General features: G+C 33.0%; 1 protein-coding gene across 1 annotated transcript; it reads right to left on the reverse strand.

Annotated features, from left to right (window-relative positions):
• Nucleotides 1–1,693: 1,693 nt before the first annotated feature.
• Nucleotides 1,694–22,166, reverse strand: Gtpbp10 (GTP binding protein 10). The gene is made up of 10 exons (XM_046462451.2): nucleotides 22,041–22,166; nucleotides 19,706–19,899; nucleotides 18,538–18,629; nucleotides 17,872–18,016; nucleotides 13,970–14,043; nucleotides 12,272–12,324; nucleotides 9,319–9,426; nucleotides 8,569–8,646; nucleotides 4,474–4,597; nucleotides 1,694–2,668 (listed from the first exon to the last, which is right to left on the reverse strand). The coding sequence occupies exons 1-10, from the start codon at nucleotides 22,071–22,073 to the stop codon at nucleotides 2,406–2,408; spliced, it is 1,164 nt and encodes a 387-aa protein (XP_046318407.1). The 5' UTR covers nucleotides 22,074–22,166; the 3' UTR covers nucleotides 1,694–2,405.
• Nucleotides 22,167–24,925: the final 2,759 nt, after the last annotated feature.

The following is a 24,925-nucleotide window of genomic DNA, read 5'->3' on the forward strand; positions in this document are numbered from 1 at the left end:
ATTAACTACCTCAAAGGAATCTCTGTCTACCTCAGAGAAATCTCTGTTCACCATTTTTGCAAAGCAAATCAGCACTGGGCTGAAAAGAAACATAACTTTATTAAAAAACTAATTATATATAACCTGAAGTAAAATACCCTTGACCTAATTTATCCTACTATATAAGCAGACTTTCCCCCTGATTATTTAACTAATATAGGTTTACCATTTAAAAGAAAATAAAATTGGGTGTAGTGGTACGGTCAAAATCTCAAATTCTTGGGAAACTAAGGCAGGAATATGAGATAATGTAAATTAAGATTTAGTTGTGATTATGTTTACCACTGTGATTTACTTTACCACTGAGCCATATCCCCCGCCCTTTTATTTAATTAATTCTTTACAAAAGGATGAATAGCCATATATAGTCTTTACTAAGCATTAAATTCCAGAATCATTTCTAATAATTAAAAAGTGGCACTGAAGAAAAACATGAGGAAACTTGTGGGGGAAATGGATAGATATGTTTATTATCTTGATTGTCTCAATGGTTTCACAGATATCAAAACTTATCTAAACATGTCACTGCCAGGTGCCAATTTATACTTCAATAATGCTGTTAAATATGAAAAAAAGTGGCACTGAAGAACTTTTTCAAAGCTCATGAACTTGTTACTACTTTGTCAAAAAGTAAGAGTTGGAGAAAATTTACATAATAAGCTCATCTGGGTAAAAAATATATGCATAAAAATATCCTCAAGAACACAAAACTATTAACAGTGGTCTTCTCTGTGCCTCATGCAGGAAGAAGGGAATGGTTTTTACTTTATATGCTTTTGTACTGTTTGAGTTATTTTATAATAGATATACACATTTATGTACAGAATAATTTTTTTTTAGAATATAGTTTTTTTTTTTTTTTTAAAGAGAGAGAGAGAGAGAGAGAGAGAATTTTTCTAATATTTATTTTTTAGTTTTCGGCGGACACAACATCTTTGTTTGTATGTGGTGCTGAGGATGGAACCCAGGCCACAAGCGCGCTACCGGTTGAGCCACATCCCCAGCCCCCATAAATTGTTTACATAATAAAATTCACTTAAAGGAAAAATTTCTATTTGTAAGTATTTTTGAAATACTCAAGCAGAAATTAGAAATTATAAACTCTTAAAAATTGCTAATGTTGTTTGAAGTTTATATTTCCTAGTTATTCTCTTTACTAAAATTTGAAAGTGGATAATGAAACAGGGAAGGACATAAGAAAATGAGACAGAGCAATCCCCTCCAAAGCAGGAAAATACTACACTTCATAAAAAAAAATCTGTAAAAAAAACTTGTAAAAGCTCAAGTCACATATTATTGGTGACTGTCAATATCACTGAACATATATTCAAATTTAAGGTTTTGAGATTTTACACAAGACAACAATTTTTGAAGCAAGCAGGTAGATGACAGATCCAAAAACAAAGAAGTAAACTCATTCTAATAATCATTTAGGGAATCCTATATGATTAAAAAAATCTCAATAGGAAAATCCTAAGTAAGGAATATGGTGGACTGGCCATTAATTTGTAAAATGCAATTTTTAGCTCTCAGCTAATATTTTTACTAGTGGTAGACTTAACTATAAAACGATAACTTAAAAAGGTATAGTTTTTGAGTGATGGCAAATATATCAGAAGGTCAGTAATAATACTAAAAAAAAGAGAGACAAAGCTTTCAAATTAATACCATTTAATTAACATTTTTAAAACTAACATAGACATATAAGATTTATACGTATTTATCATGTATAGCATGGTTTTTTTGGGGGGAGTGGGACAGTACCAGGGATTGAACTAAAAGGCACTCAACCACTGAGCCACATCCCCAGCCCTATTTTTTGTATTTTATTTAGAGACAGGGTCTCACTGAGTTGTTTAGTGCCTTTTTCCTGAGGCTGGCTTTGAACTCATGATCCTCCAATCTCAGCCTTCCAAGCCACTGAGATTACAGGTGTGCGCCACAGTGCCCAGCATAGCATGACATTTTCAAATATGTATACACTGTGGAATGGCTCAATCAAGCTAATTAACATATTTCTTTTTTTATAATGAGAACACTTAAAACCTACTTTCTTACTAATTTTTCAAACAGGATATATTATAACAACTATGGACACCAAGTTGTACAAATCTCTTCATATTAATTGAAATTTATAACATCTCCTTAACCTCTGTCTCCCCATCCCCTGGTAGCCACCATTGTACTCTGGAACTCCAGTTTTTTAGATTCCATATATAAGTGATAACACATAAATTTGACTTTTTGTGCCTGGCTTATTTCCCTTAATGTAATGTATTGCAGATTCATCCATGTTTTCATAAATGACATGATTTCCTTCTTTATTGGGATACAATAGTATTCCATTAATACTATTTTTACTAGAGTTATATTATATTCTTCCTGGAACTAGTGACGACATGCTTTGATGGTGGCTTACTGTAAGATATTGTATTAGAAACCCTTAAATTAAGCAACTGTTTCTTAAAATGTGCATCATTTTCCTGGTTGGCATGTTCATCCAGTGATTTTCTTATACAGTTTTTTAATTCTTCAATTCCTTCTCCAGTAATTGCAGAGATGGGGATGATATGCTGGAACTCCATATTCCTCTCTGGAATCATTTGTTTTTCAACTAAATGCAGGAAATCTGAAACAAAGAACATAGAGCTAAGATGATAGTCACTGTCTTTGAGAGTAAATCAAAACTATGTTAGAGATTTGATTTGTGAAGCTGGGAACCAAAAACTTAGTATTTTAAATTCCCTATTCCCCTTCTCTAATAAGTTCTCAGAAGTCTTTGAATTTTACTTATGACAATGGTTAATGTTTTGGCACATGTTAGGTATTTAGTAAATACTTGTTGGATGAATATATTTTCAATCAAACTAAGAATAAATAAATAAAAGATAAACAATGAACACAATACATTTATGGGAGTAATAAAATTTCCTTTTGTGGGGGAATCAATAAAGTGAAGCAAGAGAGATACTTGAAAGTTTCTGTAAAAATAATAACATCATTTCGATAATATGATATTCTAGCTGGCCTTTACTGCACAGGTGACCTTTCTCTTTCTTAAAGTATAAGTTTATCATCACTGAAGCTAGGATTCATACTTAAGCTGAAGAAGAAATAGGGAAAGTTCAAGGGATAATTTCAGATTAGTTGAATTGATTACCCTCAGGGGCTAATAGATCTTATGTCACTTTTTCCTTTTCCCTGCCAATGGGAAACGGCAAACAGCACACTGATTGGATGGGTTAACAACATGAACCAGGAAAGTTAAACTGAAAGAGACTGGACAAGCCAACATGGAGTTTGGTTTCTGAGATTCCCAGGCCTCTACGAAAGACCAGAGATACCAATTCAAGAATTATACTGGTCCACCAAAAACAAACAAACAAAAACTATGATGGTCCAGAATGGCTACAAACTCTTGAATCACCCTAACTTCTGGTAAAACCCCTGAAAATTCCCTTTTCTGTAAGACTAACTAGAAAACAGAACTAATGACCTTATAAAGCAAATGACATTAAGGAATAAAGACATTTAATAATATTAGGGAATATTTATATCTTAAACATTACTTATTAACTCAAGGATAGCTCTAACATGTAAATTAGAAAAAAAATTTTTTTTGAGAAGAGAAAGGACTTTCTAGTACTCTCTGCTAGTTCTAATATACTATGATCTATTATTCCCAATTGTTATTTCAAAGATTAAAAACTCAGACAAATTAATACCATTCAAAAATATGTTAGCCACTTACCATGCACCTTACTTCCCCTCACTTGTTCCTCTACAGGACTCAGAAAATTGAAACTATCATCACCATAGGATATAGGTGTTCTACAAAGGTCAACATTTAAAACTGTGGAAAGTACCTTTAAATTCCTTTACACAAAGTGGTCTGTTGAGAAAATTTCAAACAAATCCTTTTAGAGTAACAGCATCTATTTTTCTGTGTCACCCATACAATACTCAAGTTCTTTTTAGAAGACCAATACTCCTCAGAGATCTAAGGAGGTACTATTTCAGAACAACATACCTTTTCAGAACTATTGGCTCTGTTCTTGAATTTAGGGCATATTAGGGGAAAGAAGTTCTAGACCTTGTGAAATATATTCTAGACCTTGTGAAAGATTTCACAGGTAAATGTTAATTTTATTCACCCTTTTAAATTCCCATTCACTATTTAAATGAACAGTTTAAATTTTACTTTTCATAAAGGCTGACATTTTTAGATCAAATTAATCCTTTTCTGTTGTCTCTTCTAACTTGTCCATATCACACATTCTGGAACTTAATAATGACTTAAAATATTATTTAATATGTCATGTGGTATATTTTTTCTTCAAATATACAGTTTTTAAGAGTAGAAACTAACACTTAACATTCTCTACAAATAATAAGGACTTATTAAATTGGAATTAAGTTAATGAGAGGACTTGCCTTTAGGATTCTGGAGTTGGTTCATCAATTCATGAAACTTATTTTGGGCATCTGGCAAATCCATTTTATTAACTGCCAGGAGTGCAGGTTTTTTCTGAAGTTCTTCATTGTACAACTCCAACTCCTTTAAATCACAAGAGAAAAAACCACATACCTTTATAACAGTATTTATATAAATTATTTGATAATGTATTTTTTTAATGACCTAGGAAATCTGAAGCCCATTCACATCACTGAAATGCAATAAATCCCAACAACCATAAAACAAAGTAATTCAAAAATTGTTTCTGGTTATGTCATGTAATAGTACGTGTTAGCTCATACGATTTCTTATAGACAGCTAATGAGTGTCTATAGCCAGGTACAGGCATCTGGCCTTCACAGAGATAAAAATTCATAAAGTCAATGACAATTTTAAATGTTACATCTGATTATTCCTAGAAAAAGTAAATATACTTAGAAATAAATCTTTGTGACTTGCTTTAGATAATACTTTCTTAGATATTAAGAACTGTTGTTTTGCTATTGAGTTGTATTCTTAATATATATTGTTGTTTTCTTCTTATTTTTTTTTTAAGATGGGGTCTTGCTATGAGGCCAGGCTAGCCTCAAACTCAAAATCCTTCTGCTCCAGTCTCCCATGTAGCTGGGATTATAAGGACCACTATGCCCAGCTGAATTCTGATATTTTACATACTAGCCTCTTATCAGCTATATGGTTCACAAATATTTTCTCCTATTGTTGTAACGATTATCTCTTCATTTTGTTGATTATTTCCTTTGCTGTACAGGTTTTTAATTTGAGGCAATTCCATTTGTCTATTTTACTTTTGTTCACTGTGCTTTAGGGCTCGGATCCAAAATAATCATTGCTCAGACCACATTAAGAAAATTTTGCCCTGTATTTTCTTCTAAGAGATTTACAGTTTCAAGTCTAAACATTTATTAGGGGTATAACTCAGTGGTAGAGCAAGTGCTTAGAATGTGTGAGGCCCTGGGTTCAATCTCCAGAATAAAAAAAAAAAAAAAGGAAAAAAAACTTATTTTAAGTCTTTAATCCATTTTGATTTGACTTTTTTTTTTTTTTAAACATGGGATGTGTACAATATAGGTCAAATTTCATTCTTCTGCAAGTGGATATTCAGTTTTCCAACATCATTTGTTAAAGAGATTGTCCTTTCTCCACTGTGTTCACAGCATCTTTGTCAAAGTTCAGTAGACTGTAAATGCGTGGATTTATTTCTAGACTGTCTATTCTGTTCCATTGGTTTATATGTCTGTTTTTAAATCAGTACCATGATGTTTTAATTAATATAACTTTGTAATAGGTCTTGAAATGAGGTAGTATAAAGCCTGTAGGCTTGTTCATTTTGTTCACAAATGCTTTAGTTATTCAGGGTCTTCGGTAATTCCTTATGAATTTTGTGATTTTTTCTATTTCTGTAAAAATGCTCCTGGAATTTTGATAGGAATTGTGTTGAATCCATAGCTCACTTTGGGTAGCGTATACTGGATTAAAATGGGCAATAGTTCTAAATAAAGACTCCTCAAAAGAAGACATACACATGACTAACAGGTACATGAAAAGTGATCAATATCATTAATTGTAAAAGCAAGGAAAATTAAAACTACAATAAGATATCACCTTATACCTATTAGAATGGCTACTATCAAAAAGACAAAAGAGCCACTGCTATTGAGGATGCGGGAAAAAAAAAAAAAAAGGAACCGCTATACTCCGTTGGTGGGAATTTTAATTATTCTACCATTATGGAAGACAGTATGAAGGTTCCTCAAAGAATTAAAAACAGAAGTACCATATGACCCAGCAATCTCACCCCTGGGTACAAATCCCAAGAAAATGAAAACAGTATTAAAGAGACTTCTATTCCCATGTTCACTGTAGCACTCACTATTCACAGTAGCTAATTAATAGAAACAAGGTGAAGAAGTATCCATCAATTGATGAACAGGTAATACAACATGTTACATAAATACATTGGAACACTATTCAGCCATATAAAAAGAATGAAATCCTGTCATTTGCAGCAATATAGAGATCATTATGTTCAGTAAAATAAGCCAAGTACAGAAAGACAAGCACTTCACTACCTACTCATATGTGAAATCTACAACACTTGATATCATACAAGTTCAAAGTAGAACATTTGATACCAGAGACTAGGGAGAATTGGGGTTGGGGGAAGCCTGATCAATGGATTCTAAGATAGTAGGAGTAAAAAGTTCTGGTGTGTTATACTGTACAGTAGGGTAAATACAGATAACAATAATGTACTGTACACTTTAAAACGGTAAAAGAAAGGATTCTGAAAGTTTTCATCATAGAGGAATGATAAATGTTTAATCTGATTTAAACATTTCATATATATACATGTACTGAACATTTATATGAAATCCCATTAAAATGTACAGTTTTTATATTTTTATGGATCAGTTAGAAAATAAATTTTAAAAAGTGGGCTAAGAATTTGAAAAGACATACAAATGGCTAAGAAACACATGAAAACATGCTCAAAATCATTAATCATAAGGCAAATGCAAATCAAAACCATAGTGAAATAACATAGCACTCCCATTATGATAGTTAAAATAAAAACAATGGACAGGAACAAATGCTGACACTGATGTGGAACTATAAAATAGTGTAATGATACAACCCATGTGAAAATGAGTTTGGCAGTTCCTTAAAATGTTAAACAAAGAGTTGGTATCCAGCAACTTCACTCTTAGGTGTATATACGAGAAATGAAAATGTTTTCACAAAAATACATAATATGTTCCCAGCAACATTATTCTGTACAGATAAAAAATTAGCAAACAAAATCATTTTATAAAGTCCTGGAGGTAAGCAACATCTTGTTGTGTTAGAGACAAATCTTATAGTTAAAATCAGCATACACAAAAAGGGGAAAAGAAAGATATAAGAAAGGAGCAAAAACTTGCCAGACATCACAGAACATGCTTCTAATAGCAATAGGGGGCCACCAAAGTTTTTTAAGCAGGAAACAAATACATAAGCTTAGTTCTTTTACAAGATAACTCTGCATGCCGCATATAAAATGGACTGGAGAGAAACAAAACCAAAAGCAGGGGGAACAAACAGGACCAGATACAATATTCCGGTGAGAGGGGCTGATGATTATAAAAGTATGGCCAAAGGTACATGGATGGCTTTCAGAGAGATGTAAAACTGATAGAGCTTGATGTGGGTGGTTAAGAGGACAAAATCCAGAACACCACCCAGGTTTCTAGCTTACATAATAAAGTTCTAGAGATGAATGAGGTTGAAAAAATAAAGAATTCTGTTTTATATATATTATGTTTAAGTGACTAATAGAACATCCAGTCAGAGATGACTAATAGCCTAAATCACAAACAAAAGATGTGATTATCAGATTAGATTTCTCAGTCATTGGTATATTAATATACTTGAAATGAGAATGGGTAAATCTGCACAATAGGATTAGGATATAACTCTAAATAATGTTTTAACTTAAAGGATGAGCAGAGGGCTTGGAATGTACCCCAGTAGTAGAGTGCACTCCTGGTATTTGTAAATTCCCAGGTTTGATCCCTAAGCACTGCAAGGAAGGGGGAAAACAAACAAACAAACATTGAGCAGGAAAGAGCCTAAAATATTTGAGAAATAGTCCACTAAGTAGAAATAAAACCAGAAAATTATGATTCATGAAGCTAAGAATGGATAATGTTTCAAAAAGAAATAGACAATATAACAAAGTTGAAGTGAGGTAAAATGTAATAAATACATATCAGGGATCTGGAATCCCAGGAGAGTTTTATCCACGACAACAGTTTGGGGAATAAATGGATATTTAAGAGCTGCACTGAGCAAATTTAAATAATTCTTTAACTGAGATGTTAAAGAGGTGCAGTACAGGCCAGGGATGTAGTCAGTGGCAGTGGACTTGCCTACCATGTACATGCAGTGCCCTGGGTTCAATTCCCAGTACCACCAAAAAAAAAAAAAAAAAGTATATACTAATTATTCTAATTATTATATTACAAGTCTATGTATTAGACCAGATGAAGAATACAATAAAACAGAAAACCTACTTTTGTAAGCAGTATTATGGTTTCAAAGGCAGTTCTGTATTGAGTTTGGGAAGAAAGCTGAAATCCAGAAATATCGACCTAAAAGAGAAGGAGAGAGAGCCTTTAACATAAGAATAGTCAGACATTTCTATATTTTGAAATGTTTTACTCTCTTAAGCTAAAAATAATTTAATAATTCAAAATAAGTAACAGAAATTAAATTGTCAAGATTACTATAATTATTCTGATAAAATGCAGACAATCTCATATGTAACTCAAGCAAGCACTCAAACATTCAAACATAGTATGAAACAGATATTGTATAATAATATGCCAGAAAACTTGAGGAACCAAATCATAACTATGGCCAAACTTACATCTGATATAGCAGCAATGCCATTTACATACTCATATACACAGATTACCTACTGCACTTGTTCCACATCTTAATAGACTTAACAGAGTAAAATATGCTAGTATAGTAATGCATCACTTATGACAGGGATAGTCTAAGAAATACATCATTAGGTAACTTCATCACTGAATATCACATCACAGAGTGTACTTCCATAAACCAAGATGGCTATGATGTCATTAGATAGCATAATCTTACGGGACCACCATAAGATACATGCAGTCCATCACTGGCCAAAATGTGGTTATGTAACACATGACTATATTTATTTAATCTTTAAATATTACTTATAAAAATGTTTCTAGAAAAACTAAATTCATACATTTGAACACCACAATAGTATGCATATGACTTACAACAAAAAGCAGTTGTCTAGTTCTTTCTATATGCTTGAGGAATTTGTGGCCCATTCCTCTGTTCATATGTGCTCCTTCTATCAAACCCGGCAAATCAGCAACAGATATCTAATACAAAGTTAATGATTTGATGGGGAAAAAAAGTATGAAAACCACAGTTCAATTATATCCCAAAATTTTCATGACATTTCAAATACAAACTATTCATAATTTATGATTTCCAACAAATCTTTGAAAAGCCAAGACACCTTTATGACAAAAAAAAAGGGAATCTGTTAAGAATCAAAACCTTTGTTTAAAATATAAGTTCTATTCTAACTTATTAATCTAATAATCTAAAGATTTGGGGGTTTAGTTTAGCATTTACTAGTGACACAAATCTATAATTCCATAAACTATATTGTTAATTAATGAAATTCTCACAGAATTTCAACTTTTATAATCTGATGTTTACAAAGACATTAATTCAGTAAACATTTACTAAATATAGCTCTATAGTTTTAAATTTTACATTCAATTTGTAAATGTCAGCATTGTTTCTTTTCTCTTCATATTATACCAGCAGAATTACTATTTTTATAAAATGAAAGAATATAGTAACCCTATACTCCTTTTGAAGTCTACTCCTTTTGAAGAGAATTATTAACTATTATACTACACTGTTTTTTTTTTTCAAACTGAGCATCTTAATGTTTATAGGGAACTCCTATAAACAACAGATGGCCAGAACCCTACCTCCAAGAGATTTAGTTTCAAATTTCTGCAGACCAGACATCATTTATCATTGTCATTCTTAGGTCATGTAAACAACGTCGATGTGCACCAAGAAATGAGAAGAAGTGCTCTACATTTACTGCTTAGTGTACATAAAAAATTCATAGTCTTATCAAAAGTTATAATTATATGAAAAAGAAATATCAACAACAGAGATCTCATGTCTTGAAATTTCCTTCACAGATTCTCTACTGATTTCCTTTTAATAGGGTAGAGGAATTTCCATGAAAAAATAAAGATGCATTTGAATTCCGGAATAAAGATACTATACATTCAAGTTGAGATAGTTTGTTCCATGGGTGGCTTCTGAAGGACAAGAGTTCTTTGGAATAATGTACCCTCGATTTGTTTAAGATGAACAAAAACTGTTAAAATATGCTGGCTTTTTGCCCCCAAATGAAACAGAAATGCACATAATCTTGACTATTTTAACTTTGCTATAGTTATTTGCATGGTGGGTTTTCAGTGCTTTTTACATGACCATGCTTAAATTTTTGACATGAACTATCTTTGAAGTGATGGAAAAGTCATGATTATAAGGTGTCTATTTCTTTTGAATAGTAAAAGTTAGAATTTAGCCCATAGAAGTGTATGGAAATAGGTAACAAAGGATGTCTCTATCAGAATAATTTTACTAAAACAACTTTTGCATTCCCTTTGAATAAAATGAAGAAAAAAGGAAAATAAATAAATAAATAAATAAGATTAGGTATAAACACCCAGTGAAGAGGCACACACCTGTAATCCCAGCTGCTTGGGTGGCTGAGGCAGGAAAACTACAAATTCAAAGCCAGCCTCAGCAACTTAGTGAGGCCCCAAGCAACTTAGCAAGACCCTGTCTCAAAACAACAACAACAAAAAAAATTAAAAGGGCAGGGGACGTGGCTCAGTGGTTAAGCACTCCTGGTTTCAATCCCAGGTAACCAAAAAAAAAAAAAAAAGGTACAAATGATATTCCGTTTTTTTCTAAATATTGTTCTCTAAAGTCATGGTATACAGTATCTATAATTTTACTTACTCTTCAATATTCTATAATAGTTGTTATATTTTTATCAATATTAAAAATGAATTTAAATCTTTATGTCTTATGAATTACATCAGAAAATTACTTGAACTCCATTGACATCATTTTCACTTACATTAGGGTTCATTCTTGGTGGTATTCATTTTATGGGTTTTGACAAATGTATACTTCACCCACCCTTACAGTATCAGAAGAATTGTTCTACTGCCCTATAAATTCTCTGTGACCCATCCCTCCTTTCTCCTTAACCCTGGCAACCACTGATTTTTTTGCTTTCTCCTATCTTTCTAGAATGTCATGAAGTTGGAATCACACAGTATACAGCCTTTTTAGATTGGCTGCTTTCACTTATTAATATGCATTCAAGATTCTTTGATATCTTTTCATGGCTTGATAGCACCTTTATTTTTAGAGCTGAATATTTTACTTTTTAAAGTAAACATTTGTGTAACATTCCATAATAAAAGGTATCTTGGTTGTTTCCAGGTTATTATGAATAAAGTTACTATAAACAACCATATGCAGGCTTTGCATGAACATGAATAAAATCTATAGTTATTCCTTATAAATGTTTAAAAACTAGATGAATTCGAAACCCCCATTAAAACTTTTCCCCGGGGGCTGGGGCTGTGGCTCAGTGAGTGGTACAGCGCTTGCCTACACACGTGAGGCACTGGGTTTGATCCCCACCACCACATAAAAAATAAAGTTATTGTTTCCACCTACAACTAAAAAATATTTTTAGAAAAATGAATGTGGGAATAAAAATTTAAAAACTCCCCTCCACAAAAATAGAAAGTTAGAATGAAATTATGTCCATGAATTTAGAAAGTATTGTTTGGAAATGCAAAATACACTACAACATTAAGAACTTGTAATGAGAAGCAATAGATTAAGGAAGACATGATATTGTAGGAATAAACTGGATGTAATATTTGGAAGAACAAGAAACTAAATTCTCATACAATATTTTGCTATGACAGTGCTGACAAGAATTAATTTGACGACAGCTTCACTAAAACATAAAACAAAATCTTGTTACTTTTTTCTCTGAACACCCAGAAATTGGCAAATATCATAAAGCCCTAGTACCAAAATAAAGTATGTCATTTCTAATCAAACATTTTACTTAAAACAAAATAAAACCCCACTCACCTGTTTAAAATCATTGTACATAATTTTTCCAAGTTCAGGCTTTAATGTTGTAACTGAAAGGAAAAAACAATAAGGCTAGCATAAAGGCTAGCTCTCTTTAAATGGTCTCAGCATTTTATACAGAATCAATAATATTTCTTTCCTGTGAACAGTTTCAGATTTTTTCTAATCTATTTGAATAGAAGTTACAATTATCTTTGCCATTTGCAATATATTTGAAAAAGGGTAGACATAGATTCTTAGAATCTGCACAGTTGAATAAGCCTAATCTAATTATTGGGTCTCAAATTTCTTCTTTTAAGCTTAAAGGAACATGGTAAAAATGCTTGAGGGCTCAGAATTTAGGTCTCTATCTCTGGGTCCATGGGTGAAAATTCCCTAGTTCTTTCTCATTTGGTTATCCTTAAGTCTTCCCGATTCTAGATTAGCCTCTTTCCTTTTTTTTGCTTTTCCTCCTTTTTCCTTCTCAAGAGCCCTGTACATTAAAGTAAATACTAGCCTTGAATTTATAACATCTAGTCCAAAATTAACTCTACTTCATCAGAGTCCAATTTTAGGATGGCTTAATTTTATTTTCCAGATTAATGTCACTGTATGTCTTTTTACTTAGTAATGGTACAGATTCTATCCTATTCAGTCATACTCTCAATCCAAGCTTTCATTCTATCTATCTAGTTAGCACAATAGCCTAAAAGCTACTCTTTCTACATACACCTATGTCCCATACCAATCAATTTCTAAACTATGGGCAGACAAAAATTCTTGAAAAACAAATCAAATAATTTTGTCCATTGCTTAATGGCTTCCCACAAAACATAAGATATTAAATAAAATGAAATAAGCCCACATGGTCTGTGTAATATAGTCTGTACTGACATCTCCAGCCTCATCTCTATTCCCTCCTTCCCTTAATTCATGTTCTCTAGCCATACATATCTCCTTGCCACTAATAAGTCTTTTGTTTTTTTAAATATATTTTGCACACATTTGTTTATACATTATACATATTTTAAAAAAAATATTTAGTTTTTTAGATTTATGTGGACACATAGCTTTATTTTATTTTTATGTAGGGCTGAGGATCAAACCCAGTACCTCATGCATGTAAGGCGAGCACTCTACCACTGAGCCACAACACCAGCCCACTAATAAATCTTTGAGTAAAAGCTGTTTCATCTGATTTAAAGGCCCTTCACCTTTAATTCTTCTCACTAATTAATTCATAATTATTCTTCTTATCTTGACCCAAGCATCACACACTTCCTCAAGGTCACCAACACTCTTTCTTTGGTCACTTTTATATTCCCTTATATTTGTTAGTAATATATATATATGCCTTTCCTCACTAGTCTATAAGTGCACCTAATGTTAGAACCTTGTAACCCCATAACCTAATGAAGTTCCTAGCAATAAATACTTGTTAAATGAAAATAATTACTTCTGTCTTCCTAGTATCTACTACAGTGCTTGATAAAGTGTAAGTAGCTTATAAGGAAATCAAATAAATGTGCAACAGAGAAATAAATTAAATGAAACAAGTACAATAAACTTTCCTGAGATTATAAGATTTCAAATAAGAAATATAGGATTGAACTGACCAAAGGTTTTTACGCAGAAAACTTAACATTTTATACTCAGAAAATTTAAGCCTTTAAAAGTTTCTTTGCACATTAAAATATACAATCAATTTATACTTACATGCATAATCTGCTATTGCAGGTTTTGCATGAGAAATCTGACTTAGCAAAGAGGATTTTCCAGCATTTGGGAATCTAAAGTGAGAAAATAAAATTATATATTATAACATATATCAATATTACTAATACTTGCTTATCCCTGAATTCCCAACAGTTCAAGAAGTAGACTTTTTGAATATTTCCCGAATTAAAAATAAAATACAGGAGTTGGGGGTATAGTTTAGTTGTAGAGTACACACTTAGCATGCATGAGGAACTGGGTTCAATTCCTGACACTAAAAAAGAGTAGAATATAAATCTAATAGAATCTGCAAAACTTGAAAATAAAATATATTTATGAAAAAGGTAAAAATAAATTCATGAGCGACATCTGAAGTGTTTCAGAAATAAAAGATTAAAATAATTTATTCTAATTATTTAAAAACCTTTGAAAATCACAAATAAATTAAAAAGACTGACAATCTACTATCTCCAGCCAAACACTAATAAAATATTACTCATTTTGTTTTTTGCAATTGTTTTTTAAAAAATGAACATTTTCAAACATACACATCAGAAAAGAGGAATAATGAAACCCACGCAGCTATTACCTAACTTCAACAAATATTAATAAGTTGCCAATACAATTTTTAAAGCTGTTTGATTAAACAGAGACACAAAAAGGTCCATGCATTACAATTAGCTGATGTCTCTTTTATCTGTTTTGATACAAACTATCCCTCCATGTGTTTTCCCTTTTCTATTTATTTTTAAAGAAACAGGATCATTTGTCCCGCACAATTTATTTTCCATTCGGGCATCTACATGATTATCACCTAACATGCTCTTTTGCCTTGGATTTTCCATAAATTGGCAATTATAAAGTCTTCATTTAAAACAAAACAAAAAACTTGGTTGGCCTGTTTTTTAAGTAAATAGTATGAGCACTTTTCAAGGATGAAGCTTAACTTGCTATTTTCTATTGATAAACATTTAGATTGCCTCCAATATTTTGCAGTTAATTGCAAAACATATATATATACACACACCAGGTATACACTGTTAACAGTCATTTCTGAGTGGTGGTATCAATAGATAATTGCTTTTATCTTTCTGCAAACAAATGTATATTATTTGTACATTTTTTTTTCTAAAAATTTTAAACAATGCCATGTTTATCCATAAACCTTTGTACCTATCTTTAACATCTTTCTTGGGATAAATTTCTAGGTAAATAAATGCCGGATTAAACTATATGTTCATTTTAAAGGCTTTTGATTTTATTGCTATATTTCCATCAAGAAAAGTCTACCAGGTATTTAAAAAGTACTAAGAAAGGGGGTTCTTAAAAGTTTATTTTGTAAATTTTACTCACATTATTTGAATAAACTTCACTAACAAATATTTACTGAGCACTGACTGTAACAATCTGAGCATCAGAAATTCAGAAATTTAGTAATGAAACAAACATGCCTTTAGTTTTCATTCAAATTTGAGGAAAGTCTTCTTTCAAAAATTCTGACAAACTTTTATAGGGAATAATGGTGTAATACTACTTAAAAATTCTATAAAAATTTCTAGGCTCTAGAATGGAGCTCTTTAACAATTTTCTTCATAAAAAATCTTTCTATAATGAATTATGTGAGAATTCTTAATGATTATTTTCCTCTAGACTATACATTATTTTCTCATATTCTGTTTTACCCAGGCTCTTATAACTTCGGAAAAAAAGCAAATTGTACCCATTTCTGTCCATGATTTTTTATTTAACATTCTTTTAGTTTTTGATGAACCTTTATTTTATTTATTTATATGTGGTGCTGAGAATTGAACCCAGTGCCTCACACATGCTAGGCAAGTGCTCTACCACTGAGCCACAGCCCCAACCCTTCCATCCATTATTAAAGATGAGAAAACAAAGGCTTAGAGAAGCTATGTAACTTACCTAAGACCAAGCCAGCCTTTTAAAGATTTGAGATTCTAACCCAAATAGTCCCTTACCTTTAGTACTCAGCCTTGCTATGTTTGTTATAGTCTTAAAGGTGTCTCTTTGGAATCTGAAAAACATTTTCTACTAAATGAGGCTGTGAATGGCTGGATTTCTAGTTCTTGTCCACAAAACCCTATTAAACCCACAATGTTCCTGAAGAATATAGAACATTACAGAAACTATGCCTCACAATTTTCATAACGGTGTCTTAGTTAAAAAAAATAAATGTAGGGACTGGAGTTGTGGCTCAGCGATAGAATGCTTGCTTACTATGTGCAAGACATTGGGTTTGATCTTTAGCATCACATAAAAATAAATAAAAAAAAGGTATTGTGTCCAACTAATATATATATGAAATTAAATGTGAATGGCAAGCCAGGAAAACACCTTCCCTGTTATAACATTAGCAAGAATAGGCCCTCTGGGCACTCTTCAGTCAATAGTGGTTAAGACCTAGTGGCTGGTCAGTCAGGGCAAGAAGTACAGTCTGATAAAGAAGTAATAGTCTGATAAAGGAGAAGTGAGATGGCTGAAGAGAAATATGAAAAAAGCTTTAAAAAATAGGCATTGGAAAAGCAAGGAAAAATTTGGAGCAGAGTATCAAAAAGGCAGCTTTCCTATCTTTTCCACTTGAAAAAGGGATAGTACAGTAGCAGGGAGCCAGAGAGAGGGAGAGGGAGAGGGAGAAGAAGAAGGAGAGAAAGAGAGGAAAGCAAATCAAAGTTTACCCTTCCTATTCCTACTCTCCATCTTGCTATCTATCCTCCTGTGGTAGGCACCAGCACAGCAAATCCCTCAGCTAAATGGCACTGTTTAATGAAAGAGTGGAGAGGACAATATTAAGGTATGCAGTACTAAGAATAGACAGATCCTAAGCAGAGACATAAAGAAACAATGACAACAAGATCCATTTCAATGCCCCAAAATGTGTAAGTCTGAGGACTGAGAATGTCCATACTGGTCTTTACATATTTAATTAATGATACTTCAATCTCCCTCTTAACACCTGAGAATATCTTAATCATTTTTTTTCTTTCTGTGTACTTTTAAAAGTATGGTTTGTTTGGATTTCTAATTTTATATCAGTAATATTTTTTAACCTTCTCATTATATTTCATTTGACTGAATTTATTTTTCTTTATTCATTCTCTCACATTCCAATGATCAATACAATTGCTCTGATTTTCTTTTACAAATGAACAGTAACTATGAAACTCTATATCAACAATCTGAAAATAATTCAAGATGACACCTGCATAATATGAGTTTGAATTGCAAATCTCACCTCAGTGCAGATTTTTTTTTGTTCTGGAACTTGGCAAAAACTTATGCAGAAACTTACAACCATACATGGCACCATTTGCAGTCAAGGTAAATGTAAACAAACAAAACGTTCAGTACAAAACCACAACTTCATAAAATTAATTGCAGTACAAAAGGCACTACTGTAATAATTTCTAAGCCACCTCTTGTTGCTATTGTAATAACCTCAAGTGTTGCAAGTATCCACTGAAAAATTCCATGTAACCAAAATCATATCTACATGAGATGCCTGTCTGTCCCATAAATTGCATATAATAGTAAAAAGTGATTTCTCAAAATTTTCATGACACATAAGGCATGTAACATAAAATATGACTGTTTACGTTATCCATATGGTGTCCAGTCAAGAAGCACGCTATTACTAGTTAAGTTTTTGAGGAATCAAAAGTTATATGCACTTTTTTGATTGCAGGGGAACAATCATGGGGTTGGCTGGTACCCCAACCGCTGTTCAAGGGTCAACTGTGTATTTGGCACAAATACAAAGTACACTCACAGCACACAAATTCTATAAACCAGAAATAATTCATGGCCCAAATTGTTATTTACATTTATTTCCTACTTATGAGCTGGCTCACTAAAAGTATGATAAAAATATGCATGGTACATACCCTACCAGGCCTACATCAGCTATAAGCTTCAGGTCAAGGTGAATTATTCGTTTTTGGCCTTTCAATGGTAAAAAATTTGTAAGAAATTTACCACCAATGCCACCTTCAGCTAGCAAAATTCTGTCTTCCTCTTTATTGAGTTCTCCTTTAAAAAAGGGAGAGAAACGGCAAAAATTAATAAGTGAAATCAATAATGCGGTATTTTTCTGCCAGAAAAACATCAAGAAATTTCAGTTTACAAATCTAAAGGGCTAAAGCACAAAACCAAGCTTCTTTTAAAACTCTGACCCCCACAGGCCTGTAGATATAACTCATATATGCCTAACATGTACGATGCCCTGGCTTCAATCCCAGTTCTATCAAAATAAGTATAATAAATATATAAGTCTGACCCTGGAAAAACATTTCTGTAAGCAAATGAAAAAGACCAATTATATGTTTTAAAAACAAGTAGTACTCTTATGTCTTTAAATAATCTTAAATCCAACAATAAGTTTTGAACAACCTTTACATACATTTTAGAAAGCTCTTTTTATAAACTAGAAGCTAAAATTATTAATGTTAAAAAAAATCTTCTGAAACTCAAGAAGCTATTTTTTAAGACCCCCAATCAGTTTTTCAAAATGTGCATATTTTTCACAACCTTATAAATGTCAATAGACTCACCTATAATTTTACCATTTTCATCAGTTACTGAAATACCCACAGGTACAGGGATTTCACAGTCTTTTCCTTTAGAGCCTTGCAGTGCACTAACCCTTCAAAAAAAAAAAGAAATAAAAAACTAAATTAAAATAAGAAAAACTTCCTAAATTAAGTGGTTTATGCTTCAAACAAATACAAAGAAGAATAGCAATCAACTCTTCTGGGTAATGTAGATAGTAAATGATCAAATACTAAAGGAAAACTAAAATTATCCCTACTTATTGCATGTTGGACTACTGTATCATATAAAAATGGTAACAGGTAATGATTTAAGTTACCAAGCTAACCACCAAGTCATTTTAACCCCAAATGAACTAAGATATTACACATCTGGAATGAAAAATCTCATTGCAACAATATAAGCTAGAAAAAATGCAAACTACACTGCATAATAAAACATTTAAAAAACTGATCTCAAATAAAAGGACTTAAATTATAAAAGGATAATGTGGCTACTCTTAAACTGCTCATGAAAAAATAAATTAGTACAAACTTCTAACTTAGTAAGTCCACTTCCGGGAATTTATTCTCCTCCAAAAAATATTGAACAACTACGTAAAAAGCATCTACACAAGGATGTTATATTGTGGTCATAACAGAAAAAAAATTAAAGTAAAAACAACTATAACCATGAAAAAAATGTTAAGTAAAAACAGGTTGTAAAACATTGTGATCTCATTTTTTTCCTTTTTTTGTTCCACAATTATACATATAATTACTTTGTGCAAACACAGAAAAAAGTATTAGAATAAGTAAAAAATAGTGGTTATCTCTGGGTGAAAGAACTATAGTTGATTGCTTTTTAATGGTGGTACAGAGAAGCGTAGTTGAAAAAGATTTCCTAAAGGTTGTCCAAGATAATTTTAGAATAGTGGGGACGCACATCATTTTTTCTCTATCAGGAAGGGCAGGAAGAGGAATACAGAAAGACACTGAGAGAAAAAATGGTTAAAAAGTTTAAAAGCTCCAAATGCACAGACCCAGCTTTTCATGAGTTAAACATTTTAGACCTGCTCAGTTATAAATACAGGATATAATTTACTTCAAATTACCAATTAAATTTTATCTGATAACTTTTTTTTCTTTAGGTTTAATTCTATAAAATTAAAGTCATTCAGTAAGCACTTACCGACTATTTGCTCCTTCTCCAGCCACAAACCGTTTCTGAGGATATTTGTCTTTAAGTTGTTTTAAGGTCATCTTTTTATGGGCTACAACCCAGACGTCACCACCTTTTCCACCTTCTCCACCTAAACGAGGATAACCCATTCCACCACTCCCTCCTTTGGCGAAAAGTCTTAGGTTATCGATAAAATTTCCATACTTAAAAAAAGAGAGAAAACATTAGGTATCAAATGTGTCTATCAACTTAGAACTTCCAGTTCTGTTTCACTAAAATTTCTTTTTATAAAAGAATAAAAAAATCGCTTTCTTTATGCCAATTCTAGAGCCTTTACTTAGTTCACCTCCCATCTCACCTCCTCTCCCCATTCCTCTTAGGACTCTTCAGTTATTGATTTTTGTTTCATTTATCCTCAGGGTCCCCTTTTCATCCTAAATTTTCTCTCCTGGGTGATTTCAGTCCATATCAATAACTATCACCTAGGTGAGATATTTTCTATGCCCAACCTGTTGAATATCTCCACCAGGATGTAGGTTTTTGGTAATTTAAAGCAACTGAGAGCAGGGTCTGTATTTAATTTATATTTGAAACCCCTAAATTATGTAACTTGCTGGTGGATATCACCTGAATGTATAACTGTCACCTCAAAAACAAAATATTGGTCTGGGGACAGCTCAGTGGCAGAGTACAAAAAGTGCAAGGCCCTGGAATGGATTCCTAGTACTGCAAAAGAAAAAAAAAAAAACCCAAACAACAAAACAAACCCAAAATTTCCCCACCCCAGAATTTGTTTCTCCAATGTTCCCTCAAATAATGGAATCATAGCTATTCATTGAGACAGCAGAAATAGATGTCTTTCAGACTACACCTGTTTCTTTCCCAGAAGCCCTGCAAGCTCTCTCCTTCCTGGTACCACTGCCCTAGAACCTTGACCAATACATTAAATCCAAAATGGTCTTTAGATGCCTAGTTATTTCTTCCTTAATGCATCCTCCATCTTGTTGTCCACAGCTATTTTTCTGAAATGAATCTGATCTCTACTGCTGTTTTCCCCCTACTCAAAAACCATGCATGGCTTTTTGGTCTTACTAAGTAAAAAAATCATAGTACTGTATTCAAAGCCCTTACCAGTATCATTTTCATTTGTTCAATCCCTCCCAATTGCCTCTTCATCTTGCTCTTTTCTACATGATGTTCTGCCATGACTCCATGACACTCTGCTCATGCTTTTCTTCTTAGAATGTCATTTTTTCCTATCATAAACTCTTCTAAATGCCATATTTCCAATGTTCCCTCAAATAATGAAACCATACTTTGGTTCCATTATTTGAAAGAACATTGGAGGAACAGATTTCTTAATTCCTATAATCAACACTTAACCTGACAATGCTGGCTCTCAGCATTTTTATTATACCTCTATTATTACATTTTTGAAACTGTATATTTTACCTGTTTCCCTCACTAAATCAATAACTATTTGTAGGTAAAGATACACGTATTAACCTCCCAGGCTATCAACACAACTTATAGAGTAATTTCTTAAATTAAAAAATTTCATATTTTTAGTCATTAAGGATAGTTCTAAGTTTCAAGTATATCCAGGAAACTTTTATAAATTGAAACACTGACCATTCTTATAAAATTCTTGAGGAAGGTTTTTAAAGTTCCATTTAACATGCGACTTTTTTTTTAACCCTTCTAGATTCATCAGATTCACAAGTTTAGTCTCTCACTTAAAAGGAATATCTCAAGGTAATCGTCAGTAATAAAGTAAGTGTACAAAATATGATGTTAGCAGAGGCCATGGTAAGCTTTTTTTTTCTGTTGGTTTTTTAAGCAGCTGTGAATTTTTACGAAAAATGCTACACAAAAGCTAGCCTAAATTTTCTGAAAGACACATCGATTACACATTTCCGTTTCCTGATAAAGTCCTCTCTAGAAAGAACTTAAAAGCAGTGTATTGAAGAGAAATCTATTTTTTAAAAAGCATACGATTAATACTTTAAAAACTCAATATGTGAGCCCAAACAAAAGCAAAACAACCCTATACCCCACATACAATATATTTCGTGCCTAAACAGCAGGCAGGTACCCCATTTCCTTCCACGTGCACACAAAGCCCCTAAAGAATCCCAAACCCTGTCGCCATTCGTTCTAATCACTCAATGCAGCACTCTTCACCTCTACAGGCAAAGCCCGACACCAGGGAGGGGTCGAGAGGACTCCTAAAGCCAAGCAGAAAAGAGGCCCCTAGAAAGAAAACAGTTGGGGGAAGCGAGGAAGACACAGGACCCTCAGCTGGAAATAGGTGCACCAGGCTGAGGGACACCAGAAAACGGACCTTTCTGAACAACGCGCAACTGCAATGCACCATAACGGCGCGGGGCGATTCCCTCCCAAGGAAGCAGTGTACTTTCTTGTGGCGCGCCGCTTACGTCACAGCCAGCCGCCGTCGGGATGTTTTTTCTTCCGCAAGCGTCTACGGACTGGCGCATGCGTGGTACGGAAGGCTCGCGGTGAAAGAGGTGCATGGGCTCCTGACGTCGTTAGTTCTGCTCTGGGTGAGGCAGCAAGTCTACAAGAAAACCAGAGTAAAGCCCTGAGAAAAGGTCGAGAAGAAGTGCGCCAAGGGACCTTAGGGTGCAGAATTGGTGCCTCTGGAATTAACATTTCGAATGGAATAGAACTGGAGACTTGACTGACTGGACACTGGAACTTGAATTTTTATACTAATTGAGAAAGATGCAAAGTACCAGAATCTTTAAAGTGAAAATCTTCCAGCAGATTTAAAAGCAAATCATGTAAAAGACAGGGAAACTCAATTGGTAAAACAGTGCCTCCAAAGCTGCTGATTGCAAGGATGAGCGGAGTAATCTGCCAAAGCTGTTGCTTGGAGAAACAATGAATTTAAAACTTGTGGCACAAAAGCATTATTGAGAAAAGTGTCCAAGATTTGAGATCTCTAAGAAGACTCTCGTGCAACGGATAAAATTAAACTTGTCTTCAATTATTTGTCAGTAGCTTTTTGGAGTCAGATAGCCAAGAGCTCTTATCTGACTCTCATTTTTCTTTTTTTTTTTTTTAATTAGAGCTTTATAATTATACATAGTAGTTGGGTTCATCCCAAAAACACACATGCAAGGAATTAGAATTCAATTTGCAGCGCTCCTCTGTGAGAATTAGAGGTTACCTTTCCTCAGCCTGGGCAGAACCATCAGAGAATAGTTAACTCTCAGGCATCTTTTTGCCCCGCCTCTTCCCATGCTCCCATACAGTGAGGAATGTAGACATTCTTAATGTTCTCTCTACACTGATAGTTTTATAATTTTTTTTAACCATCACGACTAAATTTATAAAATCCTTTTAACACCTCAATATGACAATCTCTTTACCTCTCAATAAGGACAATGAAAGGTGCATAAACTATCCCGCACTGTCTAGATTCTGTCACTGTCATTGGACCTCCCTCTTCACCATCGGTGAAACTGTAATTAGCGTAACCTGTAATTCTTGTATGAATTTTCCCTCACTGTCTTCTTTAGTGTTGACTGTTAACCCAAACATTATCAGTTTGTCTCCATCAGTGTATTTATCTCTTTTAAATCAGGATTTCAGATTGTTATTGTTATCTGTTTATAGTTAAATCTTGATAACATTTCTGCCATTTGAATCCTCTCTTTTATTAAGTCTTCTTATTTCAGAATAATGTTAAGTTCAGTGTACTTATTTTCTAAAGCTTATTTCTCATTAGTGTACACAAGCCCATTTTCTTTTCCATAACATACATGGTGAGTGGTAGTTTTGTTTTTCTTTTTATAAAAAAAAATGGTGTCCTATTAGTTGAAAAAAACTCCTTTTCTTAAACGGAGATGTTTAATGTATGGAAATTATAGTTCAAAGAGGAGAAAAACCAATAATTACATAATTTTATATTACTTCCTTCTAAAATATTGAAGTTTTATGAAAAGAAAGTAAATAAAAATTACTTATCAAACATTACAGTAATGCTAGATATAAAAGACTATATAGCCTAATTAGAATTAGGTAAGACATTGAGTGATCTTGACCTATTTTTTAATCTTGCACAGTCACCTAAGAATTACCACTGAGTCAAAGCCATGATCCATCCAGCCCTGCATTTTATTAAGAGTAGCCCCCAGATGGATGGAACTGGAGGACATTATGTTAAGTGAAATAAGCCAGGCACAGGCAGACAAATTCCACCTGTTCTTACTCATTTGTGAGCATTAAAATCTGATCACATAGAAATAAGGAATAGAATAGAGAGGTCCCTAGAGGACAGGAAGCATATTGAAGAGGGGGTGTAGTGATTGGGTGGATAATGGGTGCCAAAACACAATAATGTTATGTGGCACAATAGGATAACTGTAGTCTACAGCAAGTAATTATACATTTCAAAATAACTAGAGAAGAGTTTGAATTTTCCCAACACAGAAACAATAATATTTGAGGAGATGGAAATGCTAACTGTCATTATCTGATCATTACACACTGTATACATGCATTGAATTATGAACAGTACCTCATAAATAAGTATAAATATTACATGCCAATTAAATGTTAGAATTTAAAAATTAAAATTTAAGTTAAGGGCTGAGGGTAAGCTTAGCATGTTCAAAGCCCTGGATTCAATCATGGACACCAATTATTATTTTGGTTTTACTTAAAAAAAAAAACAGTAGCCCAAATTCATAAAACCTATTCTAGTGTTAGTCATAATGTATGAGAATCTCAGGTAAGAGTTGTTGGGTAGTCAGAACCAAAAAATAGAGTTCATTGAGTTATTTTGTCTTGTCACTTCTGTTGAATACTAATAAGATATAAAACTATACATCCGACATAGTTTTATATCTTATTAGTAGGATCACGGGATGGGGTTGAGATGAATCACTGCCTTTTTCTTTTGGAATTTTGGTGAATATCATGACATGGTAATTTTGTGCTATGCCAATTCAGCTATAACTATGCTTCCCAGAATTTCCTTCCTTATTGTGGTTTCAATTTTATGTTGGCCACTAGGGACATTTCTCTGAGATTTGGAAGAAAGAAGCAGCATCCATTATGCTCTGAAGGTTGGTGCCAGGCCCCAGGCATCACTACTATGTTCTTTGTATGCCAAGGAATTCACGTACTTGTGTGTGTATGTGTGTGTGTGTGTGTGTGTGTGTTTGTGTGTTTTGTTACTGACATTCTGCCTCACTTTGT

Source organism: Marmota monax, unplaced genomic scaffold (assembly GCF_021218885.2).
Source record: "Marmota monax isolate L192 unplaced genomic scaffold, Marmota_monax_Labrador192_F-V1.1 WCK01_AAM20220418_F8-fsc00165, whole genome shotgun sequence".
Taxonomy (NCBI): domain Eukaryota; kingdom Metazoa; phylum Chordata; class Mammalia; order Rodentia; family Sciuridae; genus Marmota; species Marmota monax.